The sequence below is a fragment of the Corvus hawaiiensis genome, chromosome 8 (assembly GCF_020740725.1).
Source record: "Corvus hawaiiensis isolate bCorHaw1 chromosome 8, bCorHaw1.pri.cur, whole genome shotgun sequence".
NCBI classification, from domain to species: Eukaryota; Metazoa; Chordata; class Aves; order Passeriformes; family Corvidae; genus Corvus; species Corvus hawaiiensis.
Genome location: NC_063220.1, coordinates 10,469,072 through 10,490,328, shown reverse-complemented (window position 1 = coordinate 10,490,328; position 21,257 = coordinate 10,469,072). Strand labels below are relative to the sequence as shown.

The following is a 21,257-nucleotide window of genomic DNA, read 5'->3' as shown; positions in this document are numbered from 1 at the left end:
TGCTATATGTGCTCACGCTACTAAGGTTAAAAAATAGGAGAGAGAGAAATCTTAAAATATCTTGATGCCTGAAGAAGAAATTCAGGAAGAAGAAAAGAAAAGCCAGGAAAAGGGATGTGCTGAGCTGTAACAACACGTGGGCAGCCCCTGTGCTGGCACGTGGCAGCCCAACCCTGGTGACGTTGTGGGTACTCACGGTTTCACCCCAGCTTGCTGCAGTGCAAGCGGGTGTCTCCAGTTGTTTGACATTTCCCTTCCTCCTCCCGAAGGCCGAGACGTCTGTCTCTCCCTATCCCGCCCATGTCTGGAGCCACCAGCTCCAAAGGGGAGCAGAATCAGACGGCGGAGTTTCCCCGCTCCGCTGCCTTTGTGCGCAAACCGGGTTTATCTGTATTGTTTGACCAGCGCCAGCAAATTACACCCTGCCTCATGCGTCGTTAGGGAGAGGCAATTAAATACCAACCCAACGAGTATTGCGGCCAGCGTGACTGGGGAGAAACAGCTGCAATCTGCATGGCAGCTGGGAGAGACGGGTGGAAAACATGAACCTTTTTGTTTATGTCTTTGCTCTACCCTCTGCCGTGTCTGGCTGCCCGGCTGGGTGAAACCTGCGTGGGGCAGGGATTGGCAGGAAGCAGGCAGGGATTATGCCTGGATCCAGTGAGTTTGCACTGGTTTGACTTCAGCCCAAGTGGCTGGCGGTGCCCATCCTGTGTGGTGCTGGCTCGGGTCACCAGAGGTCACAGGACTTTGCTTTTGCCCTGCAGAGCTTTTCTCCAGCTGCTTTCCAGCTGTTGCCGCCCTGTGGGTTGTTCTTGCAGGCACATCCTGTACATCCCTGTAGGATTTAGTGCTCCAGCTCAGTTTCCCATCAAATCAACCCGGTTTTTCTATGGCATCTTCTTCAGTGCCCTTGTGCCCAAGCTCCTGACACTGAGCTTGTGTCACTGCCACCCCACCAGCAGTTCCCTGTGCTGTCCCCAGGTGAGATTTGCTGTCCCCATCCTGTTTCACCTGCCATGATCAACAGCACATTCACATCTTCATCCGTCAGCCTCCAACACTGAATCACCCCAAGTGTTTTGTAGACCACGAATCCTGTTGCTAATCCTGGGCACCCTAATGAATCATTTTTTCTCCCCAGATGCTGTGAGCACTCTAAGGGATGGAGCCATTTTGCTGTGGCCTGGAGTGTTTTCTCAGTGTTACCCAAATAAACAGGGGTAGATTTGAACCAGGATCTCCGGAATCAACTTCCTGCAAGCGCTGAGAGAATTTTTGGGTAGATTTAGAGGGCTACCTTTGCAAACAGCATCTTTTAAGAACCCCTGAGGTGATGTTCATGGCGAAGTGCTCTGGCACCTGGAGCAGGCGATGAGGAAATCATCATTGGAGTCTTGTCAGAGCCAAGGATTTAAGCTGGCTCTGTGGATCATCTGCCACCAAATTCAACCATCTGAAGTGTAGAGCAGATAATTTGTGCTGCTCCCTGTCACCAGCTTTCTGAGAGCCAGCAGTCCCAGGTTTGAGAGGGTTTTGTGAGCCCTGAACAATGGGTGCCCAGGGGGTTCCCAGGAAGGGGAATACCCATGGCAGGGCAGCACATCAGTAACATGGAACAATCGTGTTCCTGCCAAAGCCATTGCCCACAATCAGCTGCTGATTTTAAGCAAGGGTGTTCTGCCAGGCTGGCCCTATCAGGAACCCACAGTCACTCTGTCCTGCCCTGCAAATTGGTTTGGGGCATTTTATGTGGTTTTATTCTGCAAGCTGTTTACTCTTTGGGGGATCCTACAGAATCTAGGCCCTGGAGGAAACAACAGTCACAGGCCTGAAGAGGAAGGGCACAGGGTTAAAAGTGCAATGAACGGGTCACACTGATTATTCTCTTTACAGCCAGAGATGTTTCTAGGCCAGGCAGTGCAACAGATCAAATCTCTTCTTTGAGACAGGTATCTGACAGCACTGTGAGAGTCGTCATCAGTGGAACCAGAGCAGGTGAGGATTAGTAAATGAACTGCAAAGTGAGTAACACACTGGCCAAGGGGAGCAGAAGGGCTGGGGAGGTCACCCCCACTCAGCAGAGCCAGGACCTGCACAAAAGAAGGGTCAGGACCAGCAGCAGTGGGGTTTTGCTGTGACCTGATTGACATAAGGTGCAGGGATCCCAGCCCACTGGAAGCCATCCATGTGGGATTGCTGTGGGCAGCAAACCAGGGGCTGGGATGCCAAGACTTGCCCCTGGTGCTGGTGCAATGACCAGCCAGGGTGAAGACAGAGGATGCCAAGCAGGATCAGCCTGGAAGGATGCACAATCCTTCTCCTTAGTTACAATGAGAGGGGGCAGAGGAAGATGAAGCTGTAGGGAAATACTGGGGAGAGAAAATAGCTTTTAAACAGCAGATGTTGTTGGCACATGAACAAATGGGTATTAACTGGTGGGGGCTGCCCAGAGACTGGGAAATTTGTGAAGGGGATTATATGACGTGGCTGCTGAGAATAGTTGGACTAAATGACCCAGCCGATCCCCTCTGGTTTCGCCCTCCCCTTATGGCAGCAGGTGCTTGGAGTAGCAGCAGGGCTGGTCTATTTCTATTTGAGTATTAGGATGTCAAGCAAGTAAAAATGAGCAAAACTATATCCAAACACTGCTGTGCTTCTTCTTTTCTTGGGATGCACCAGGAAACCCTCCTGCATCAGCTTCAGGGTCAAAACCTGCCTGCCAGTGGCCTGCAGAGGCACAGTGAGCTGTATTGGAGGGAGATGCTTGTAAGAAATTAAGGAAATCATTAGGCAACAGCAATTACAAGACTCACAAGTTGTGTCTCGATGCATCACTCCCACACTGAATCAGCAGAGCTGCTGGCTGGTGCCACTGGATGCTCCCAAGGTTCCTCCCAAAGCAGAGCTCCTCCTGGGAAGCACTGTCCTCTCCAGGCTATATGCTCCCTTGCCCAGCTCATGTCAATCATTGTGGCACCACAGCCAGGGGCTGCTTTCCCCTGCCCGCTGTGGTGTGGCATGAGGGCCAAGAGCAGCATCCTTGTTTCCCCCAGCCTCCAAACCAGCCCCAGTAGCCTTTGCCCTGCAGGTTCCTGCAGTCTTTCCCTGGGCACTGACCCCTTCTTCTGCCTGCAGGTGAGCAGTAACTCCAGGTCTGAGCATGACCTCTTTAGTCCATAATATTTTTTCTAAAATTTAACAGATTTTTAAAATGAAACCTTTATCCAGCCTTTTATTTGGAATATCCAGCATTTTTCCCTTCCTTTGAAAAGAAGAATGTAATTTTTCGCTATTATTTATTTGCTGCCATTGCTGGAGTCAAATGTCAGCTGTGCCCTGATGGATTTCCCCACCTTAACGCCAGCCCCAGCTACTGTAAGCCCAAGTTAGCCATGAAATCCAAGGAAACTAATTTTACTGTGCAAATTTGAGGATCTCCTCTCTGTAGAAACTGTCCAATAAATCCAAGTAGAGAAAGCTTTGGCAAAGCAGAAATAAGATATTGCTGAAGGGACAGTCTGGGGAGGGCAAAACTGAGCCCCTGCCCCTCCAAAACCCTGGGTATCATTTGTGCATCCTCCATCTTGGGGGAGGAGTGTCTGGAAACCTCCCAGGACACTTCTCCTCATAAAGCTGCTGCCTTTCTTTTCCTCTAGGCTTTATCTTCTGCAGCCACTTTGCCAAGACACAAGGCCTGAGGGCATGAAAGGGAAAAATGAGGCACCTGAGCAGGTACAATTTGTGCACAGCCCCAGAGATGCCTGGTTTCATAGCTGCCACCACCTGAGGAAGGCCATCCTGAGCTAATGCATCAAAACACAGGGGGACTGGGAGGTTTTGTGCTATGACATCAATTAAAAGGCCAGCTGAGTGGAGGGACACAAGGCATTCAAAAGTGAGAAGAGGTTTAAACTACTGTCTGTTGGGAGGTGTGGGATCCTCCTTCTCTGCTCTTCCCACAGTGCATCCTGCTGGGCTTGTCCTAATGGCTCCTCAGCCCCAGCCCAGAAAGCACAAATCCCAGAAATGTGCTGGATGTCGCTGTGTTGGATGCCACATTACTGAGTTTAACATAAAAACCCAAAGCCAAAGCATGCAAAATTGCACACTGAGACTATTACAAGATCCTCCTGCCTGGAGCAATGTCAAATGACCTTCTCTTGGTCTGCCAGCCCAGCCCAGACTCAAGGATTAATTGATGTATTCCTAGGAGTGGTATAAAATTTTCTGTTGAACAGACGGAGAACTAGATCCTCCACTTGGCTCTTCTCACCAGGGGAGACACTCTTGGACCTTTTGCCACATCCATCCTCCCACCTGCCTTGGCAGATCTCATCCACTCCTTACAGAGCCACCCAGACCCACCAGGAATATTCAGCATTTAATCCACCCACCATGAGATGTGCCTTTTATCTGCTGGCACAAGGCAATTTCAGACCATATGTGTGCTTTCCCTTAAGGGTGGGCAAGAAAAATTCTTTATTATTTTTATATCAGAACTGTGTGGCAAATACTGTGAAAGGCCACGTGAACAGCAGAGAACTAGTAGGAGCTGAGAAGAGCTCCTGCCAGCTCCCAGCCTCTGAGACAGAAAACCTACTATTACAAAGATGGAGAGTGGGGAGGGCAATTAGGAGGCTGGAAGTAAAAAAAAGCTTATTGTAAAAGCAGAGCTCATAGCTCAGGTTTGCCTGATGAATGCTGAGATCAAGAGATCAGGGAGCACCACACAGGTAGCTTGTAAGGAGGGATTTCAGAGGAAATTAAATAGAAGCTTTAGAGGTACTCGCAGGATGAAACTGTAAATAACAGCATCATAAATGGATCTGAAATAAGCAGTATGGCTGGGCAAGGCAGGAGCAGGCGAGAGGGACCATCGCCACTATTTGTAGCTTAGTTATTTCTAGCACACACTAAAAGAGAGCATCAAGGACAGATCACAGAGGCAATGCAGCAGCGTGGGCAGCCAGAGACACCCAGCGAAACCATGGAGCTTCCTGAGCCCCAGAAAAGGATCGGGATTACTCAAGGGCCTGAGGACCCACCTTATGCATGAGAACTGCTGGAGCAGGCACTTGAAACCCTGACAAGGGCCTTTCTCCTGGGGCACCTCTAAGTTATCCTGATCTCTTGTTTAATTAAGGGAGCAGTTGGAGAAGTGAAAGGCCATTGTAATGATGGCTTCATAAGAGGGCTGGATGCAGCCCCCCACTCCGGGTCTGGCCAAGTGAGAGCCAGGCCCTGACAGCATCCCTAAGGAGACTGAGCCCTTGGCTGCAAACATCTACCAGCCCCACAGAAGGATGTGTGGCCCTGCTGTAAATCACAGTCCCATGTCACGCCTTGGGACAAGTGACAACAGGCAGCAATAGCAGGTGGCAGCCGGGGCCTGGCAGGACAGCCTGGAGCCAGTGCTCCAGGGAGAGCTACATGTATTAATTATTGACTAGTGAAAGAAGAAATATGAGATTTCACTGACCTCTGTGTATCTCTCTGTGCAGGCTGATTTCTGCACCCCAATTAAATCATGCCTGGGCGAGGAGAGGGGCAATACCTGCGCTTGCCATTGGGCTGGGGCACTTGGCTGACTACAAGGAATAATGCCAGTAACACTAAAAACTTCCTGGGTCCAACGGAAAAATAAAGATTTTAGGAGTTACCCAGGTTCCATCAGAGATCTGCTTCCCCTCCAGGGTACAGCTGCACCAGACCAGCTCTAGCCCATCACCACCACAACAACTGTGTCCATTAAAAAAAGAAAAGCAAAACAGATATGTGATAGCCTCCAAACAATTTTTCAATATCTGTATATCACTCTTGTGCAGCGAGAAATGCATGCCCTTGGCAGACAGGCAGCACAACTATCACTTGGAAAATCAGTTAGTCCTTCCAAATGGGCTGCAGCAGACTTTTAAGGCAGGTGAAATTTTATAAAAGGATTACACTGGGATTAGCCTGAAAGGAGAGAGAGCAGGTGCTTCCAGGAGCCTTTGCAGACCGAAACCTAGGGTTGTGCTGGCCCCCACCCTTTAAAACCCTCTCTGAACCCTGCCAGGTCTGTCCAGGGGATGATTTACACTGGTGCTGCCACTGGAACAAACTGAATGGATAACACCTGCGATGTGGGGAAACAGCTGCTGTGTGTGATACCACCAGAACAAGGTCAGAATACACCCACCAAAGAGGACTTACTATGTGTGCTCAGAGCAGTAGCTCTGTTTTCCTCTCTTCAGCCCAACATGGGCACCACGCACACACATGAGATGATTCCCATGGCAGAGGGGAAGGGATGCTCACTCTCTACCCCAGGGTTTTCTCATGGCACCTCACCTGGCAGCTTTGCACCTAAACCCACACCTTGCTGTGTTATGCAGCACTGCAAAATAAAGCACTCCAGCAACCTTACCTCTTATCTAGCCCAATCCCCAAATGATGGTGTGGATTTATCAACATCAGTGTGGGCACCCAACCTCTGCACCCCTGGGCCATGCTATCCTTGCTGTGCCACGCTGTACTGAGGGCAGCCTGCAGCCACAGGCTGCTGATAAAAGGTCCAGGGATCTCCCACGTGGTGAGTACTGCTTTGGCCACGTGCCTGGAAGCTGGGGCCGTGCTGACAGTGTGGGCGGTGGGGCTGAGCCAGTGCTCACCCCATCTCACCCCATCTCCCATTTCCATGGGCCCATAGAGCTGCACTCAGGTCTTCCACTTTTGTTGGAGAAGCAGCTACCCCACTGCCTTGCAGAGAAAAAATCGACAGTGAGACTTCAGGATGAGCTCAAAGGTTGAACAAAGTACAAGAGAAGAGAAATGAAGAGAGCATGCCCTTAAGTGGCTGTATTTAGAAGGCTGCAGTGGATGAGGGTGCTGGACCATGGCTGCTGGATGTGCAGAGCTGGCAACACTGCAAAACTTCTTCCCTTATCACTCCTTCTGTGTTGCCTCTGATTCTGTGTGCTTTCCACTGCCCACCCTTCTTTATTGTACCCCACAGCCCACAAGCCCTAAAGCCTCCATTCCTCTTGAGCCAGTTCCCTTGAAATGCCTGCCCTTGGACCATTGCCTTGGGAATACTTTTCTCTGTGGAAGTGCCTTTAAAGATAAATTATCCTGGAACTAAGCTAGAAGGGAAAGGAATCAAAATTATGATTATTGTGGCTTCAAACCTGGGATATCACACTGGGAAAAGCAGTACCTGCTACTGATGGCTGAATCAGCACCAATTCATACAAAGCATTGCAAAAATCCCTAGAGAAGTGTTGTGCAGGTGCACAAGGAGGACCAAGAAATGCAGTAGGTAACAGAGGATGCTGCCATTAGGCACAAGATCTACAGTATGGACTCTGGATGGCCATACACATCCTCATCTTCTGGGAGAGGGGCTGAGATTTTAAAATCATCTGATTGTTAAGTAATCTGGTGCTGGCTGCCTCTGCTGCCTTTGGTGTGCTTTCAGTAATGACCTCTTGTACTTCAAGGTGAGGTCATGGAAAGCCTTCTGCCCGATGGTGAACCAGCAGAGAGGTGCCCTCAGTGTCCAGCCAAGCTGGACAGCTGCTTGTGCCCAGGTCTCCAGCGGCTGCAACTGGGGCTGATTAGAGCAGTCACATCCCCAGCTCAGCCCCTGCACAATTAGAAAGCCAGAGACATTCTGACTGATGTTTTAATGGGAGTGTTCGCCCATGCATGCTTGTAAAGCAGGAGCCGTGTCTTATCTCAGCTAGTCAGTGGAGTTAATAAAAGCCAAGTGCATTTTGAGTCCTTCACTTGCCTGGATGTACCCTATGGCTCAGCCTGGCTCCCACCCCCACCCCCACCCCTGCTCTGGTCAGCCCTTGCTTTTCCAGCTGAAATCCTGCTTTTAGGGATGGCTAGTCACCTGCGGGTGCTGAGCACACCCGGGCCTAGCATTCTGTCCTGCTCTGCTCCCAGCACACCAGGCTCTGCCTTCTTCTCCACTCTTCAGGCCACAACTAAATCTAGATGATGCTTCGTGCCCTCCCCCCTACATCAGCCCCTTCTGGGCTGCCAAACGCAGTGATGGGACAAGTCGTGGCATTGTTGATGTGGCAGCAGCCATGTGGTGCTGCCGGCACGGAGGAGGTGCCATATGGCCACGGGAGAGGCTGTGTTGAGCCGCATTGCACGGAGAGCTGGCCCATCCCCGGCATGTGCCGCGGTAAGGGCATGTGACCGATGAAATCCTGCAGCCATGCTTCCCAAAAATAGCCTGCTGGCCCCCAGCAATTGGGAGCCGCAGGGATTTCATTGCATGCGCTGCAGTCTGGGGCACCATCCCTTCTCGGATGATTCAGGTCCACGTGATGCTGCGGGATCCAGGTACCAATTAACACTTACTAATACATCACTTCTAAACGCCACCACGACGTCTCTCGTCTCCTCTCCAGCCAGTTCCGGTCCCTGGGAGGCCGGTGAGCCCGGCGAGACCCACGGAGCCCCACGGCAGCCAGGTGTGAGCAGGTCCCCACGCCCCAGCACATCTCTGGGGCGATGCTTCTCCCCAGCCGCTCCCACAGGGCTCCTCAATGGAACCCGACCAACCCGACCGGCCGGGCAGGAGCGGGGTTTTGTGCTGCAAACGTAGCAGCGTGTTTCAGGTGTTGCTGTCACGGATGGAAGGGGAGCCAGGAGCGTGTTGGAGGTCACTTGCTACCAGCCTGGTGCTAGTGAAGTCCACTCCTCCTACTCCCTCGAAATTCATGGACTCGAGATTGCAAACGACTCCTGGCAGTGCAAATCGTTGCCCTTCTCCTCAGTCTGGGTCAGGTCCTTGGCTCTCTCCTCCGGGCGCAGCTGCTCTTTCTCACCTCCCTGACTGCAAAACAAGGGGAAAACAAGCTCGAGTGTGCCTGGTCCCGACCCCAGGTCTGCAGGGAGGGACATGGAGGGGGTGAGGGAGGCTCGTGTATCCCTTGCCGGCTCTCCGCCTTCGATTTACTTTGGAAAAAAATTACTAATTGCTTTTGGAGTCTAAACCCACAGAGAGCTTCCTGGGGAGGCACTGCTTGATAGAAGACGAGTAATTTGACATTAAACCGCTGGCGCTTCGTGCCGAGGGGCCCCTTTGGAGTTCGGGGCTGTGCCTGCAGTGCTGGCCCCATCGCCCCCAGGGCTGGGCGCAGGATGGGCTCCCCAGCCCGTCTGTCACGCTGGGTCCCTGATCAGGGACAGACACGCGGGCAGTGGCGGCAGGTGACACGGGGTGACAAGGGGCAGGGCAGGCCTGGCTGTGCCTCTATGACCTGGGGGCGGGTGCAGCCGGGCCCCCACCGCTACACGGGCACCGCCAGTGCCACCATCCTCGGGGGCGCGGTGCCACCGCCGCCGGCGCCCCTTTCCAAGGGGTCGTTCCCCGCTGCGGAGCTGTAACACATCCCGCGGCTGCCGAGCGGCGACCCGCCGGTCCCTCCCGCCCCGGGACAAGCCCGGCCCTGCCCCGCCGGCCGCCCCCCCCGCGCCGGGCGCCGCGCAGCCGCCGGCGCTCGCACTCCGCAGGCGCGGCCGGGCCGGGCCGCCCCGCCGGGGCGCGGGGGGGGGCGGGACGGCGGCGGCCCGTGGGGCGACACAGCGGCGGGGCAGGCGGCGGCAGCGCTGGCACCGCGGCGGCCGCCGGGTTCGCCGGCAGACGGACGGACGGACGGACGCAGCGCCGCACGGGAAGGCGGCAGGGCATGGGGAAGCGCGGCCGGCCGCGGAGGGAGCCGCGGAGGGAGCCGCGGAGCGCAGGGGCGGCCGGCGGGGCCCGGTGCCCCCTCGGGGACATCTGCAATACGAGCCCCGCGGCGGGCATGGACACCTTCCTCTACAACGTGCAGGTGCTGCTGGAGGCCGCCAGCTACCTGGAGCGGATCGAGAAGGAGAATAAAAGTAAGAGTGGGCTGGCGGCCGCGGCCGCGCGTGTGCGTGACCGCGGGGCGGTCAGGGGGGCTAAGAAAAAATCCCCAAACTTTCGGCTGGCTGCAGGGGCCGGCGACGCAGTGACAAAGGGCGCCGGGGCCGGCCTGCACCCCCCGCGGCAGAGGCGTGCGTGCGACCCCCTCCGCCACTGGGGAGACCTGGCCCGGGGGGAAAGTTTGGGATGGAGAGTGGAGCGGGACAGCGCGGGGAGAGGGGGCGCATCTCCGGTTCTCGGGGAGAGCGGCCTCGGAGGGGCACTGAGAGGGGCTGGGGGGGCGGCGGGCCCCGCGCGGAGCCAGAGCCGGTGGCGGAGCCGGAGCGGCGGGGGAGGAGGCGATGACACGTCCCCGCTCCCCCCGCCGGGGCATGGGCAGAGTCACGTAGGCAAGTGGTAGCGCTCGCCAGGTAGCCGGCGGGGAGGAGAGGGCAGGGCAGAGCAGTACAGGGCAGGGCGAGCGTCCGGTGCGGGGCGGTGGCCAGCCGCGCCGCTAGCCTCCTGCTCCGCGGGCGCGGAGGGTGCGCGTAGCCCGCGGCTTTTCCCTGGGGAGCGATCTCCCGAGCGGGCAGGCGGGCCGCGAGGGACGGCAGCACCGCGGGGAAGAAGCGCTTTGGGAACAAAGGGGCGGCCGTGGCCCGCGGCGGAGCGCGGCTGCGGACCCCGCGCAGTGGCGGAGCGCACTCCCGCGGCGCTGCGCCCGGCGCGCCCCGCCCCCGCGGGCGGACACATGGTTCGCACATGGAGCCAGCGCGCCGCGCTCATTGGCCGCCGCCTCCCAGGGGCGGGGCCTCGCGGGCCGCTCCGCCAATGCGCGGCGCCGGGGTCTCCCGTGTGACGTCACGCGTTGCCGAGCGGGCCGGGGGGGCGCGGGGCCGGAGGGGCTCGGCCGGGGGGGGGCTCGGCCCGAGGGGGGCTCGGCCCGGGGACTCCGGGGTCCTGCGAGCCCGGGGGTGTCGCGGGAAAACCCCTCCGGGAGCTCCGCTCCGCCACCGGCGCTTTGCCCTTGTTTTCCTCGGGTTTCTCTGTTATTCTTTGTTGTAGTCTTTATTTAGATTTTTAAAATTTTTCTACTTTTTTTTATTAAATTCAGTTTTTTACTCTTTTTTTTTTTTTTCTCTGCCCTCTTCGGTTTTATGTTTGGGGTTTCCCCCCGGCCCCCCTTTTTCATTCGCGGAACATGTGCTGCGTTTTCTTTTCTGTTTAACTTTACAAAGGGATCAGCGAGTCCCTCACCACGCGTCTCCACCGCACCATCACCCTCTCCTCGCCGTTCATCCCCTATGGCAGCTATAGGTCCCGTGCAGATGACGATATAGAGTGCCCTTGTTCTGCGGGAAAAGCTGCGTGCACGCAGGCTTCCAGGGAAAGGGATCCCACTGCGGAGAACCTGCTCTGCCGCTAAAGCTGCAGCCAAAAGCCCTTGTTCTTTGCTCGCCCAGAACAAATCCAGGCTGCTTTTCTGTTTTTGAAAGTTGACTTAATATTGGGGGCTGGGATTTTTTTCTCATGTGCTAATTGTTATTTCGTAATGAATCTGCAAAGCCGAGCGTCTGAGGAGCTGAGCTGCACCGCGAGCAGCAGCTGCGAGCAGGAAAATGACAGGAGACACCAGCAAGAATTTGTTTGCATGTGAAAACAGCAGCAGCCCTGGTTTGGAAATCGAGTGTGAGACCGCTGTTTTGGGTTTGTTTTTTCTCAATGAGCCCTCTTGTTGTGAAGGGGAACTGTTAAAATCATGGCTTTTTTTCGAGGTTAGGGGGTGAGATAGAATTCTCCTTGCCGTTGAGATGGATAGTATCTGATCTTTTATATGCTCCATTTAAGAATGCATCATTTTATATGGTTCCTTGTTTGGAGCTGGAAAATGAGTAGGACAGCAGGATAAAGGATTTTTTATTGCTAGGTTTTTAAAAGAGGTGTTTGCATCTAAACAATTCCATTCCTGAGCACTTGTTTTCACTGAAGCTTTCACTAATAATTGTTAAGGTCATAATGCTGAAAATCATCACTTTTATTAGGCAATTCTGCAAAACCTTTCAATATTTTAATTTGCAATCAGGACATTTTAGGGTGAGAAGTCCCATTTAACCAAAGGTTCAGCTAGTGAACGTGCTGTTCAGAACGTGACTGTCATAAACCAGGCAGATTTTACGTGTTGCTCCCAAACAAAGAAAAATGCTGCTGGGATTGGAAAACAATCTCTGAGCATTACTGGCCCTGTCTAAACTAAGGAACAGCTGCAGAAGCGGGAGGGTTGTATCCTAATGTATATACATCTCCTTTCTGGGAAGGGATTTGCATGCGGAGCTCAAGTTATTGCACCAAGAGAATGCTGTGCCCTTTCCTCTGCCAGAGCAGGGGTGATTCCTCAGTGCACCCAGTGCTGGCAGCCTGGCAGAGACATTGCTAATGGCTGGTCATTCCTCATTACAGTCTCTGACCTCACAATTAGCAATAACAGGGGCAGCGAGCTCAAAAAAAGTTTGGTGATGGAGACTGCCAGCCTCGGTTGCAGTCAGACTTGGTGCTTGCCTGCTTCCTGCAGGATGCCCGGGTCATTTGACCACCGTGTTACGCAGGGCTGTAATGAGCTATTTTGGTGTTACTCCCATCAGGAAGGTGGCTGAGTCACAGCCTTGTTGTGCCAGGTGCTGTACACACAGGGGAGTGACAGTGCCCTGCCCCAAGGAAACAGTCTTAAAAAAACAGAGGTGACAGATGGATGTTTGTCTCCTCCTGGCCAGGATGAGTGACGGGGACAGAGCTGGGTAAAGCACCAGGATGCTGGTTGGGAGCAGCATCACAGTGTGTGGAAGCTCAAGGGCTTTGGTAGCCAAAGGAAGGAATTTAAGGAAGGGCTGTTAAGGCTCTGAGAGCTCAGGGCGTTTTCCTCGTAGTTTTACAGTTTCTGATAAACCACACTCGGTGTCCTCATTCATTCTTCCACGCCTTTGGTGGTTGTGCTAGGTTATTCACATTCTCAAAAACCTGTCTTCAGCAGGAGCAGATGCTGTTTGGTAGAGGGGGCCCCCTGAGAGGTGGACACAACCTCTTCTCTTGTGGATTCAAGTGCTTGGATATCCCAGATGTGTGTGTCACACCTTCTGGTGGTAGAGGAGCAACTACAAGGATGTTTTCAGCCTCCAAAACACACCTACCCTTGTTTGCAGGTCAGTGGTGCAAGGCAGACAGTGGAGCCTTCCATGTTGAGGGCAGGACTTTCAGATAAGGCAGGAGTTTCCTACCTGCCTGAAGCTCAGGGAGAAATATGAAGATGATTATGATTTACATTTGTGGGTCCCACATCCTATCTTTGTGGTCATGACTAATAGCAGAGGGGCCATGGGATGGCTGGGTGGTGTGGAAACAGAACCACAGGGCAGAGAGCCATGGAGCAGGGTAAGACGTACTGTCAGGGCTATGGCAAGGGGAGACAGTGTTCAGGAGTGGCCTCTCAGCACCACCCTTATAGTATTCATTTACCTTTCGAAGTATTAGAATAAAAATTACCTGTGTTACACTGTGGTGACAGGGAAGGTTAGAGTCCTGTTATCAGACTCCTTGGGTAAGCTGGAGTATTTTAGCTACTGAAATATATCGGAATTATTTTTCCAGTTGAGCCTCTGGGAGTGAATAACAGTGCTGCCTGCCTTCTTGCTGCAGTTCTTATGGTGAGACCACAAAACCCAATCCCAACACACCTTGCTAACTGACATGTACAGGTTTCCAAATGACCTGTTTCTAGAAATTTAAGCTTGGTAGCCAAGGAATAGAAACATCACATGAAAAAAGTTACAGTGGCTGTTTTCAGAAATGAAAGTTGTGCTGAGGACAGCTCTGTTGGTGTATTTGTAACCTGTGCAAGTGCCACTTCATGAATAAGCATGGCTGAAAATCTGTAGCAGCAGAAATGCTGTAATTTGGAAGATGTTTTTTAAAGAGACCTGGAGTAAACTCAGCTGAGGTTTAGTATGTGTCAGGCATCCCCTTTGTGTGTGTGGACTCATGTTTTTGTCAGTAGGAGTTGCACAAACATGTGATGAATCCTTCTGATATGATAACTTACCTGTAATAGACATGGTGTGTAATACATTCTGATCTCACTACACATACAGACCTGTGTTGCCATATCCTTTTCCAAAAGCATGAAGGCAGTCAAGTTGCTGTAACAGGGGGGGCAAGTTCACAAGTCTAATAGAGGTGTGTATGCATGGGACAGTGGACTTTGGTCCCTCACAGGAGACAGCTAGATCTTCTTCAAGTCCTAGCTGTGTTAATTGATCTTCTGACCAGGAGTAACAAATGTGTGATCTTAGATTTGTCCTTTGCTCCTGAATAATTCTCTCTGAGGGAGAGGACAACTGAGCCTTGGGGATGAGTTAACAGTATCTTCATCATGTGGCTCCTTCCATTGTTTATGTGCTGTTTAGGGTCTTTTTTTGACAAACCAAGAAATACCAGAGCCCTGTAATTAGCAGAGCGCAAAAGAAGTTGAGACTGCCTTTGGTCTGTGTGCAGAGCTCCCATTGAATCAATGAGAGCGGAACACGTGGCTCAAGGTCAGTGTAGATGGTCTTGGATCTTATGGTGATATGATATATAGAGCAGTGTGGGACCTCGTTATTCATATATTTTTCATCCAGCTCACAGTAAACCCCTTTCATTCCTCCTGGTTCATGACCTGGCCACAGTGATTCATGTGTTAGCCACTTCCAGGTTGGGGTATTTTGACTCATGCTGTTTGGACCTCAGCATAGAATTCAGAAGGAAGCCACAACAGAAGAAATGATAGGGCAGAGGTAAAACCATGGAACTGTGCCAGAAGCACCGCTGAGAACTGATCACATCCCTTGTCAGCAGAGCATCCTGAGAGCCGGCAGAGAAGCACCTTCTGCTGCTGGCTGAAGAACCCTACCTTCTTGTTATTTAGCTGAAGGACTCTGTATATTTTTTTCGTACGGGAATTCCTCTTAATTTTGCAGCTGGATCAGTTAAGTGACATAATCAAAGTCACAGAATAAGATGCTGACTCAGTATAAATTGGGGCACAGCACAGGTCTGAAAACAGAGCTCATCTCCTGGGGAGAAGGAACAAGTAGCCCAAAGAGCCAGTAGATCTGTGGTTTTTACCTTACTGTTTGGCGGAACTTGGTCTTTGAATCAGTGTGCACTTCATTCCTGTTCAAACTCTTGGATATCTCAGGGGTTTGGTTCTGAGAAACATCTGTCCTCAGTGGTGGATGGGTTCCAGATACCAGTGGGAGTGCTGAAAGGGATTATCTGATGCCTTGCAACAGAGTGAGGCTCCCGGATGAGAAATGAGGCTGTGTCCTACAGGCTCTTGTAGGTGCCTTAGTGAAGGTGTTGCAAGCCTTGGAAGGGAGTTGAGTAGGTGGGACTTGGGTTGTTCTCCATTCTGCTGCTGCAAGTCCTGCAATACTGAGCTGTTACAGTCATGACAACAAGAGACCTGGTTGTTACAGTGTGTGCTGATAGGTTGTTCAGATGTTGTTCCCCTCACTAGAGAAACAGGACTGGTATGGATCTGATGTTCCCAGAAATTTGGGGATCTTTGTGAATCTTTGCACTGTTCTGAGAGTGCCAGAAAATGGTTCCTGCTGGGGATCTCTGTCCATGCTTTGATTGCAGATGAATTAGATGTCAAGGATTTGAAAACCATATTAAGAGTTTGGAGGGTTTGTGTGAAGGTGGGCAAAGGAAGCACTGATGACTGTTGCCATCTTGATGTTTCTACCAGAAAATGCACATTTTCGGGGATAGGAGGATTTTAGCAAAAGCCAAGTACAGGATGAAAAACAAGACAGCTTAGCCAAAGGGATTGCCCTTATTGAAAATAACATCCACGTTGCAAAGCATTGTGTTATTTCTAAGCTTTGTGTTCAAAGCAGAGGGCTGGGCATCTTGATTTGTGAGAAGTTCCTGTTCCACCTCTGACTTAGGGTGTGTCTTCATGTGAACAATTATGCTGCTTACACCTCAGTTTCCCTTTCTGCAGAGTAGAAAGAAAATAGCTAAAGTCATTTCGGATTTGAGAAGCTTAAACATTGCTTTCTGGAAAGCTCTTAGAAAATTTCCCTGATGGAAGTTGCTAGTTTAATGCAAGTGATGGTGATGTTGATAAAAAACAGATCACATCTGTTGTACTTGATGAAAATAGTACAGCAGCATTTCAGATGTAAATATTAATTGATTTCTGCACTGCAGATTTTTTCTTGGATATTTAAATTATTGCTAAGGAGGAGGGAAAGGCTATCAGGGAGATTAACAAATCCATTATTAAGGCTGAAAATGGAGGGTTGCCGAAGTGCCATTTAATAAAATGTAAAAAGCCCCTTTCTAAAGGGCGAAGCAGCAGAACACACAATGAAAGTGAATCACAGCTGCCAGAAGGGATGCCAAGCAGCAGGCACTTATAATCAGAAAACTGTACTTACAGATCATTCGGAGCCACTAAATTAAATGATCTCATTCCCCCCTAAAATACTCTTCCCTTAGCCCCTCCCTAGTGTTGCCTGTGGATTGCTCAACCACATTTAAAATCTGACTTTGGGGGATTTTTGGTCAGCAGCTGAATGGCATCGGGCCTCTTCATGCTATTCACTTTGCACCCACTTTCGTTTCTCTCACACTCTGGCATTTTGCAGGCTGACCTGCCCACATGAGCACTTGGGATGGCAACTGAAAGATTTTACAGATCTGCTGTGGCTCCGTGGTTTACTTGCCTCTTCTCTAGGGCTCCTTTTTCAGGCAAATGTCCCACAGTTTATTCCCAAATTTGTCTTTGTTTCACACAGATTTTTTTTTTTCCAATTGTACATTGTTTACTTCAGAAACAAAGACTTGGAAGCTGAGCTGAAGTGTAAATGCAAGAGCTTATCCTACATCATTTCACACAGAACTGATCCTGCTGTTACTTCGTTCCAGGCCTGATTTAATTCCCCATGTGTATCAGGGTTCCCCTCTTTCATACTCTCTTGTTTTGTATCTTGAACTTTACCTTCATAAGGCTGACACTCTGATATGCTCCTAACCTACCCCTTCATTTTCCAGCCATGGCTTTCCCTATTTAATCCCTAGAGTGGCACCACGTCTCCCAGTGTGCCATCAGAAAAGGTAGTGGTAGTGGATGCTCACGAGGGCCTGTTTTGCAGTGATTTTGGGGCTACATCATGAATTTGGGAGGCTGGAGTTGTGGGGTTTGGGTTTTTTAATGTTTAGTATTGCTCATCCTGAGAAGCAAGTGGCTCCCTGGTTTTGGAAGTGGTTAAAGGAAGCACAGTTGGAGCCCAGAAACGCTCTTGCATTAACCTCACTCTTGTAGAGAGGTCTGTGCACCTGTATCCTTTTCCCTAATCCAAGATCTGATGAGTAGCCCTTGAGACTGCTCAAATTTGGAATTTTCCATGTGCTTTTAACAATCTCCTCTATGGGCAGTTTCCAGTGTAGAAACATGAGGTGGGGAGAGAGAATACTTCGTTCCCTGAGTTCTCCTCCAGACAAAAGCCAGTCTTTACACATGCTGTGGTCTGGCTGGGTGTAGGGGTATGAGTGGAGACTGTCCTGTCTGAGCAAGGGCTGGGACTGGCTTTCCCAGAATGAGGGAGGAATGTCCCTGGAGGTGTCCCAGCTTCCTTTATTTTTCAGTTATCCTACCTTATGAGAAACAAAACAAATCAACCCCTAGAGATTTGGAGATGAAAAGGTCTGTGTAAGAACTGAATAGTGGTATTATTTTTACCTCCATCAGCTGCAAGCCTGCAGTTTTCTGAGGAAACCTCAGAAATGGTGAATCAGCAAATTGTGTAGAGAAAAGTTAGCTACCCTGAATCCACTTTTTTCTTGCCTTCTCGAGTTGAGTGCTGCCAGCTCTTGCAACTCTATCATGAGTCTCCTGATACTTTGTGCTCTACCTAAAGCCCTTGCTACCAGACGTAAGCCATTAATTGAGAATCTTTTCTGGGTTTTTTTTTTCAAGGTACTTCTCCATCTCCCATTGTGATGGAGGAATGCTTGCAAATGTAACAAGTCATGGCCTAAAGGTTCAGAAAATAATCCCAGTTAGAACTACAAAACAGTCTTTGGAGGGTTTCTTAGTCAGAATCAGTTTGAGATTCAGATTTTTACTATGGGTGTTCTGATTCTGATCTTGAATGTTCTCTGAGTGTGTCCTTTTTGAGTAAGTCAAATATTTTAGAGACTGGTATCATACAATAGTATGTTACCAGGTTTTTAACCTCCATTCCAGCTAATGTTGAAGTTGGTAAAATTCAGGGTCATAGAAGTGATCCAAGGGTTTGTATCTGCATGAAAATCAGGAAGTAAATACATTATTAAAATTCTGAAAAGAGTGATCATACTGAAAGGTGTGTGACAGCATTTGCTAAAATGCTGAGTTGTTCACTGTTGTTCTTTGTTGATGTGCTGCTTCAAGTACAGTGAGTTTGCTGTCTATGGTATCTCTTGTCTATGCTCTTAAAACCTCTATGCACATTGAAAAATAGGTCTTGCTCCTCAGCCTCCCATGAAAAACAATGTATCAGTCACTCCAGGTGGGACTTCCTGGCACCTTGTTTTTAGTTACATCTCCGCGGGTGAGATGTGGAAGGTTTCCACACTATGGCTGTGGCTTTATCTTTTGTAGCCTCTCTGCTTTATCCTTGCCACAGCTCTGTCAGTTCCGTGTGGGTGGGCACGGAGCCATCACCTGGAGTGCTGTGTTCAGTTCTGGGTTCCTCAGTCCAAGAGAGACGTGGAGCTCCTAGAGCAGGTGCAGTGGAGGGCTACAGAATTGATTAGGGGACTGGAGCATCTCTCTTACGAGGAAAGGCTGAGAGAGCTGGGCCTGTTCAGCCTCAAGAAGAGACGACTGAGAGGGGATCTTATCAATGTCTGTCTGTTTGAAGGGAGGTGTCAGAGGCTCTGCTCGGTGGTGCCCGGCAATGGGCAGAAACTGATACACAGAAGTTCCGCCTGAATATGAGGAAGAACTTTACTGTGCAAGTAACTGAGCACTGGCACAGATTGCCCAGAGAGGCTGTGGAGTCTCCCTCACTGGAGATATTCCAGAGCCATCTGGATGCAATCCTGTACACTGTGCTCTGGAGTGACCCTGCTTGAGCATGGAGGTTGACCCACTGTGGTCCCTCCCAACTTGACCCACTCTGTGATTCTGTGACCTGACCTCCGCCGCCTCGGGGTCTGGGTGGGCACGGAGCCATCACCTCAGGCGTGGGGACACCCTGCCATTGCCCCGGGGGGGTCGTGCCGTGTGTCGCTGCCCCCGACGCGCTCTGGCGGTGCCTCGGTGCTCCCGGGAACTGCATTTCCCAGCCCGCCCCGCTCCGCTCCGCCCGCCCGTGAGCGCCGGGCAGAGGTAAACAAAGTGCTGCGAGGCGGCGGGCGGGGCGGCGGGCGGAGGGGCCGGTCCCGCCGCGGGGCTGCCGGGCCGAGGGGGCCGGGGCTGGGATCCTGGCAGGGCCCGGCGCGGGGGTGAATCCGGGCTGGCCGCGGGGGGCAGCGCTCGGCCGGGCGGTGGGGACGGGGCTGGGACAGAAATAGCGCTTGCCGCCCCTCGCCCTCCCAGGAGAGCCGCCCCCCGGGACGGTGTGACGAGGCCCGGACACTGGGCAGAGACGGCGATCCCCGGCGCCTCCCCACCGCAGCCGCCCCCGTCTCCAGCGGGGAAGCCGGGAGCGTGGGGGCGGAGGGCGGCCCGGGGCTGCGGAGCCCCCCGGCCATGGAGCAGGTCCAGATGATCAACATCCAGCGGCTGCTGGAGGCGGCCGAGTATCTGGAGCGAAGGGAGAGAGGTAATGGGGGGAGGATGGGTGCCCTCCGTGAGGGCAGCGGGGCTGGGGTCAGATCCCCGCCGACGGGGGAGAGTGACCCCGGAGAAGGGATCAGAGCGAGTGTTGGCTGGCGGGATGGTGATAAATCCCCAACAGCGAGGGGGGTTGGATGAAAGATAGGGCTGATGAGTCCTCCTGGAGGTGGTGGGTGAGCTGGAAGGTTTTTGCAGAGTGGGGGAGATTGGCGTGGATGTGGTTTCTGGGAGGAAAAGGGGGGATTGGTGTGAAAGTTTTCCACTGGGCAGGAGGGGTGGTGGTGGGTGACTCTGGCTCAGCAGAGACATCGGTGGCACAGTGAAATACGTCTGGTTTGCCTGGTTCAGATAGGTTGAGCAGGAGAAGAGAGATGAGGCACTCTCTGGACTGTCATGGTTTATTTTGATATTTTCAGTGTTTGAGTGGTAGTGTCCTTCCTCCAGGGTTGGCAGAGACTTTATACTTACCTTCCTCCCTTTTCTCCAACTCCCAGTCCACTTCCTTGTGAATACATCCTCAGTCATTTCCCTGAACTGTTGTGTTTAAGGGCCTCCCCAGCTAGGCCGATGGGTGAGGCCCGTCTGCTGACTTCCTCCTTTTTTTTTTTTCCCTTCTTTCTTTTTCTTTTTTCCTCCTTCTTTTTTGTGTTTTGTTTTTGTTTTTGTTTTTGTTTTTTTCTGTTGTTGTTGTTGTTTGTTTGTTTTTCATGCCTTGCCTGTTGATTCTCTTGCAGAGTGCGAACATGGCTATGCCTCGACCTTCCCCTCAGTTCCAAGTCCTGGACTGCAAGACCCAAAGCCCTCACGGAGGCTGAGCCGGGCACGGAAATACAGCGGCAGTGGCAGCATTGCCAGTATTGCCACCAGGTACGATGTGGGCAGGACAGCATGGGGGCAGGAGGGGAGGTGAAGCTGCAGAAGAAAGCTGGAGACAGTGGAAAGAAATTTGCTCTCTGGGGAAAATGGGAAGAGTCTCAACAGCTAGAGGGATTCAGAGCTGGGACACACAAGTGCAGCATCCATTCTGGATCCACAGCACTGGAAGCAGAGGGGACACAGGGGACCTGAATCTGAAGTGGCACTGCCAGCTGACATCATGCCAAGGCTCAGATGCTGCAGAGGGAAGGGGAATAGGGAGATCTGTTCATAAGGTTTAGGGAAGAGGTAGGCAATAGCTATTCCCATTATATACAGCTGATGTCTTTCCAACCCAGAAATCACTGCTTTTAAGGGATAGTGCATGTGCAGCCAGGGTGCTTTGGGATTGCAATGACAGGCATGATTCGAAGCAAGGAAATGTTTTGAAATGGATCCCCTACAACAAATGGGAGAGAGGGAGATGACTGACTGTAATGGACAACATGTTAAAAATTCAGTTCAGGAAAATGAAGCTGTCTTTCAGTCTGCCTTTCAGGGCAGTGGGATTTCCCAGCTTTTGATAGCTTGGTAATTTGTAGAACTCCACGGTTTTGACACTTTTCTTATTATACAATG

General features: G+C 51.7%; 1 protein-coding gene across 2 annotated transcripts in view; it reads left to right on the top strand.

Annotated features, from left to right (window-relative positions):
* Positions 1 to 9,642: 9,642 nt before the first annotated feature.
* MXI1 (MAX interactor 1, dimerization protein) overlaps positions 9,643 to 21,257 on the top strand; it is a 55,881-nt gene continuing 44,266 nt past the window's right edge. The window contains exons 1-2 of one of the 2 annotated variants that reach the window (XM_048310581.1): positions 9,643 to 9,891; positions 20,498 to 20,630. In XM_048310581.1, coding sequence (XP_048166538.1) covers positions 9,696 to 9,891; positions 20,498 to 20,630 — 329 coding nt within the window. In that variant the 5' untranslated portion in view covers positions 9,643 to 9,695. Of the gene's footprint in view, positions 9,892 to 19,417; positions 19,750 to 20,497; positions 20,631 to 21,257 lie in introns of those variants that run through there. The other variant, XM_048310582.1, reaches the window with a different exon arrangement.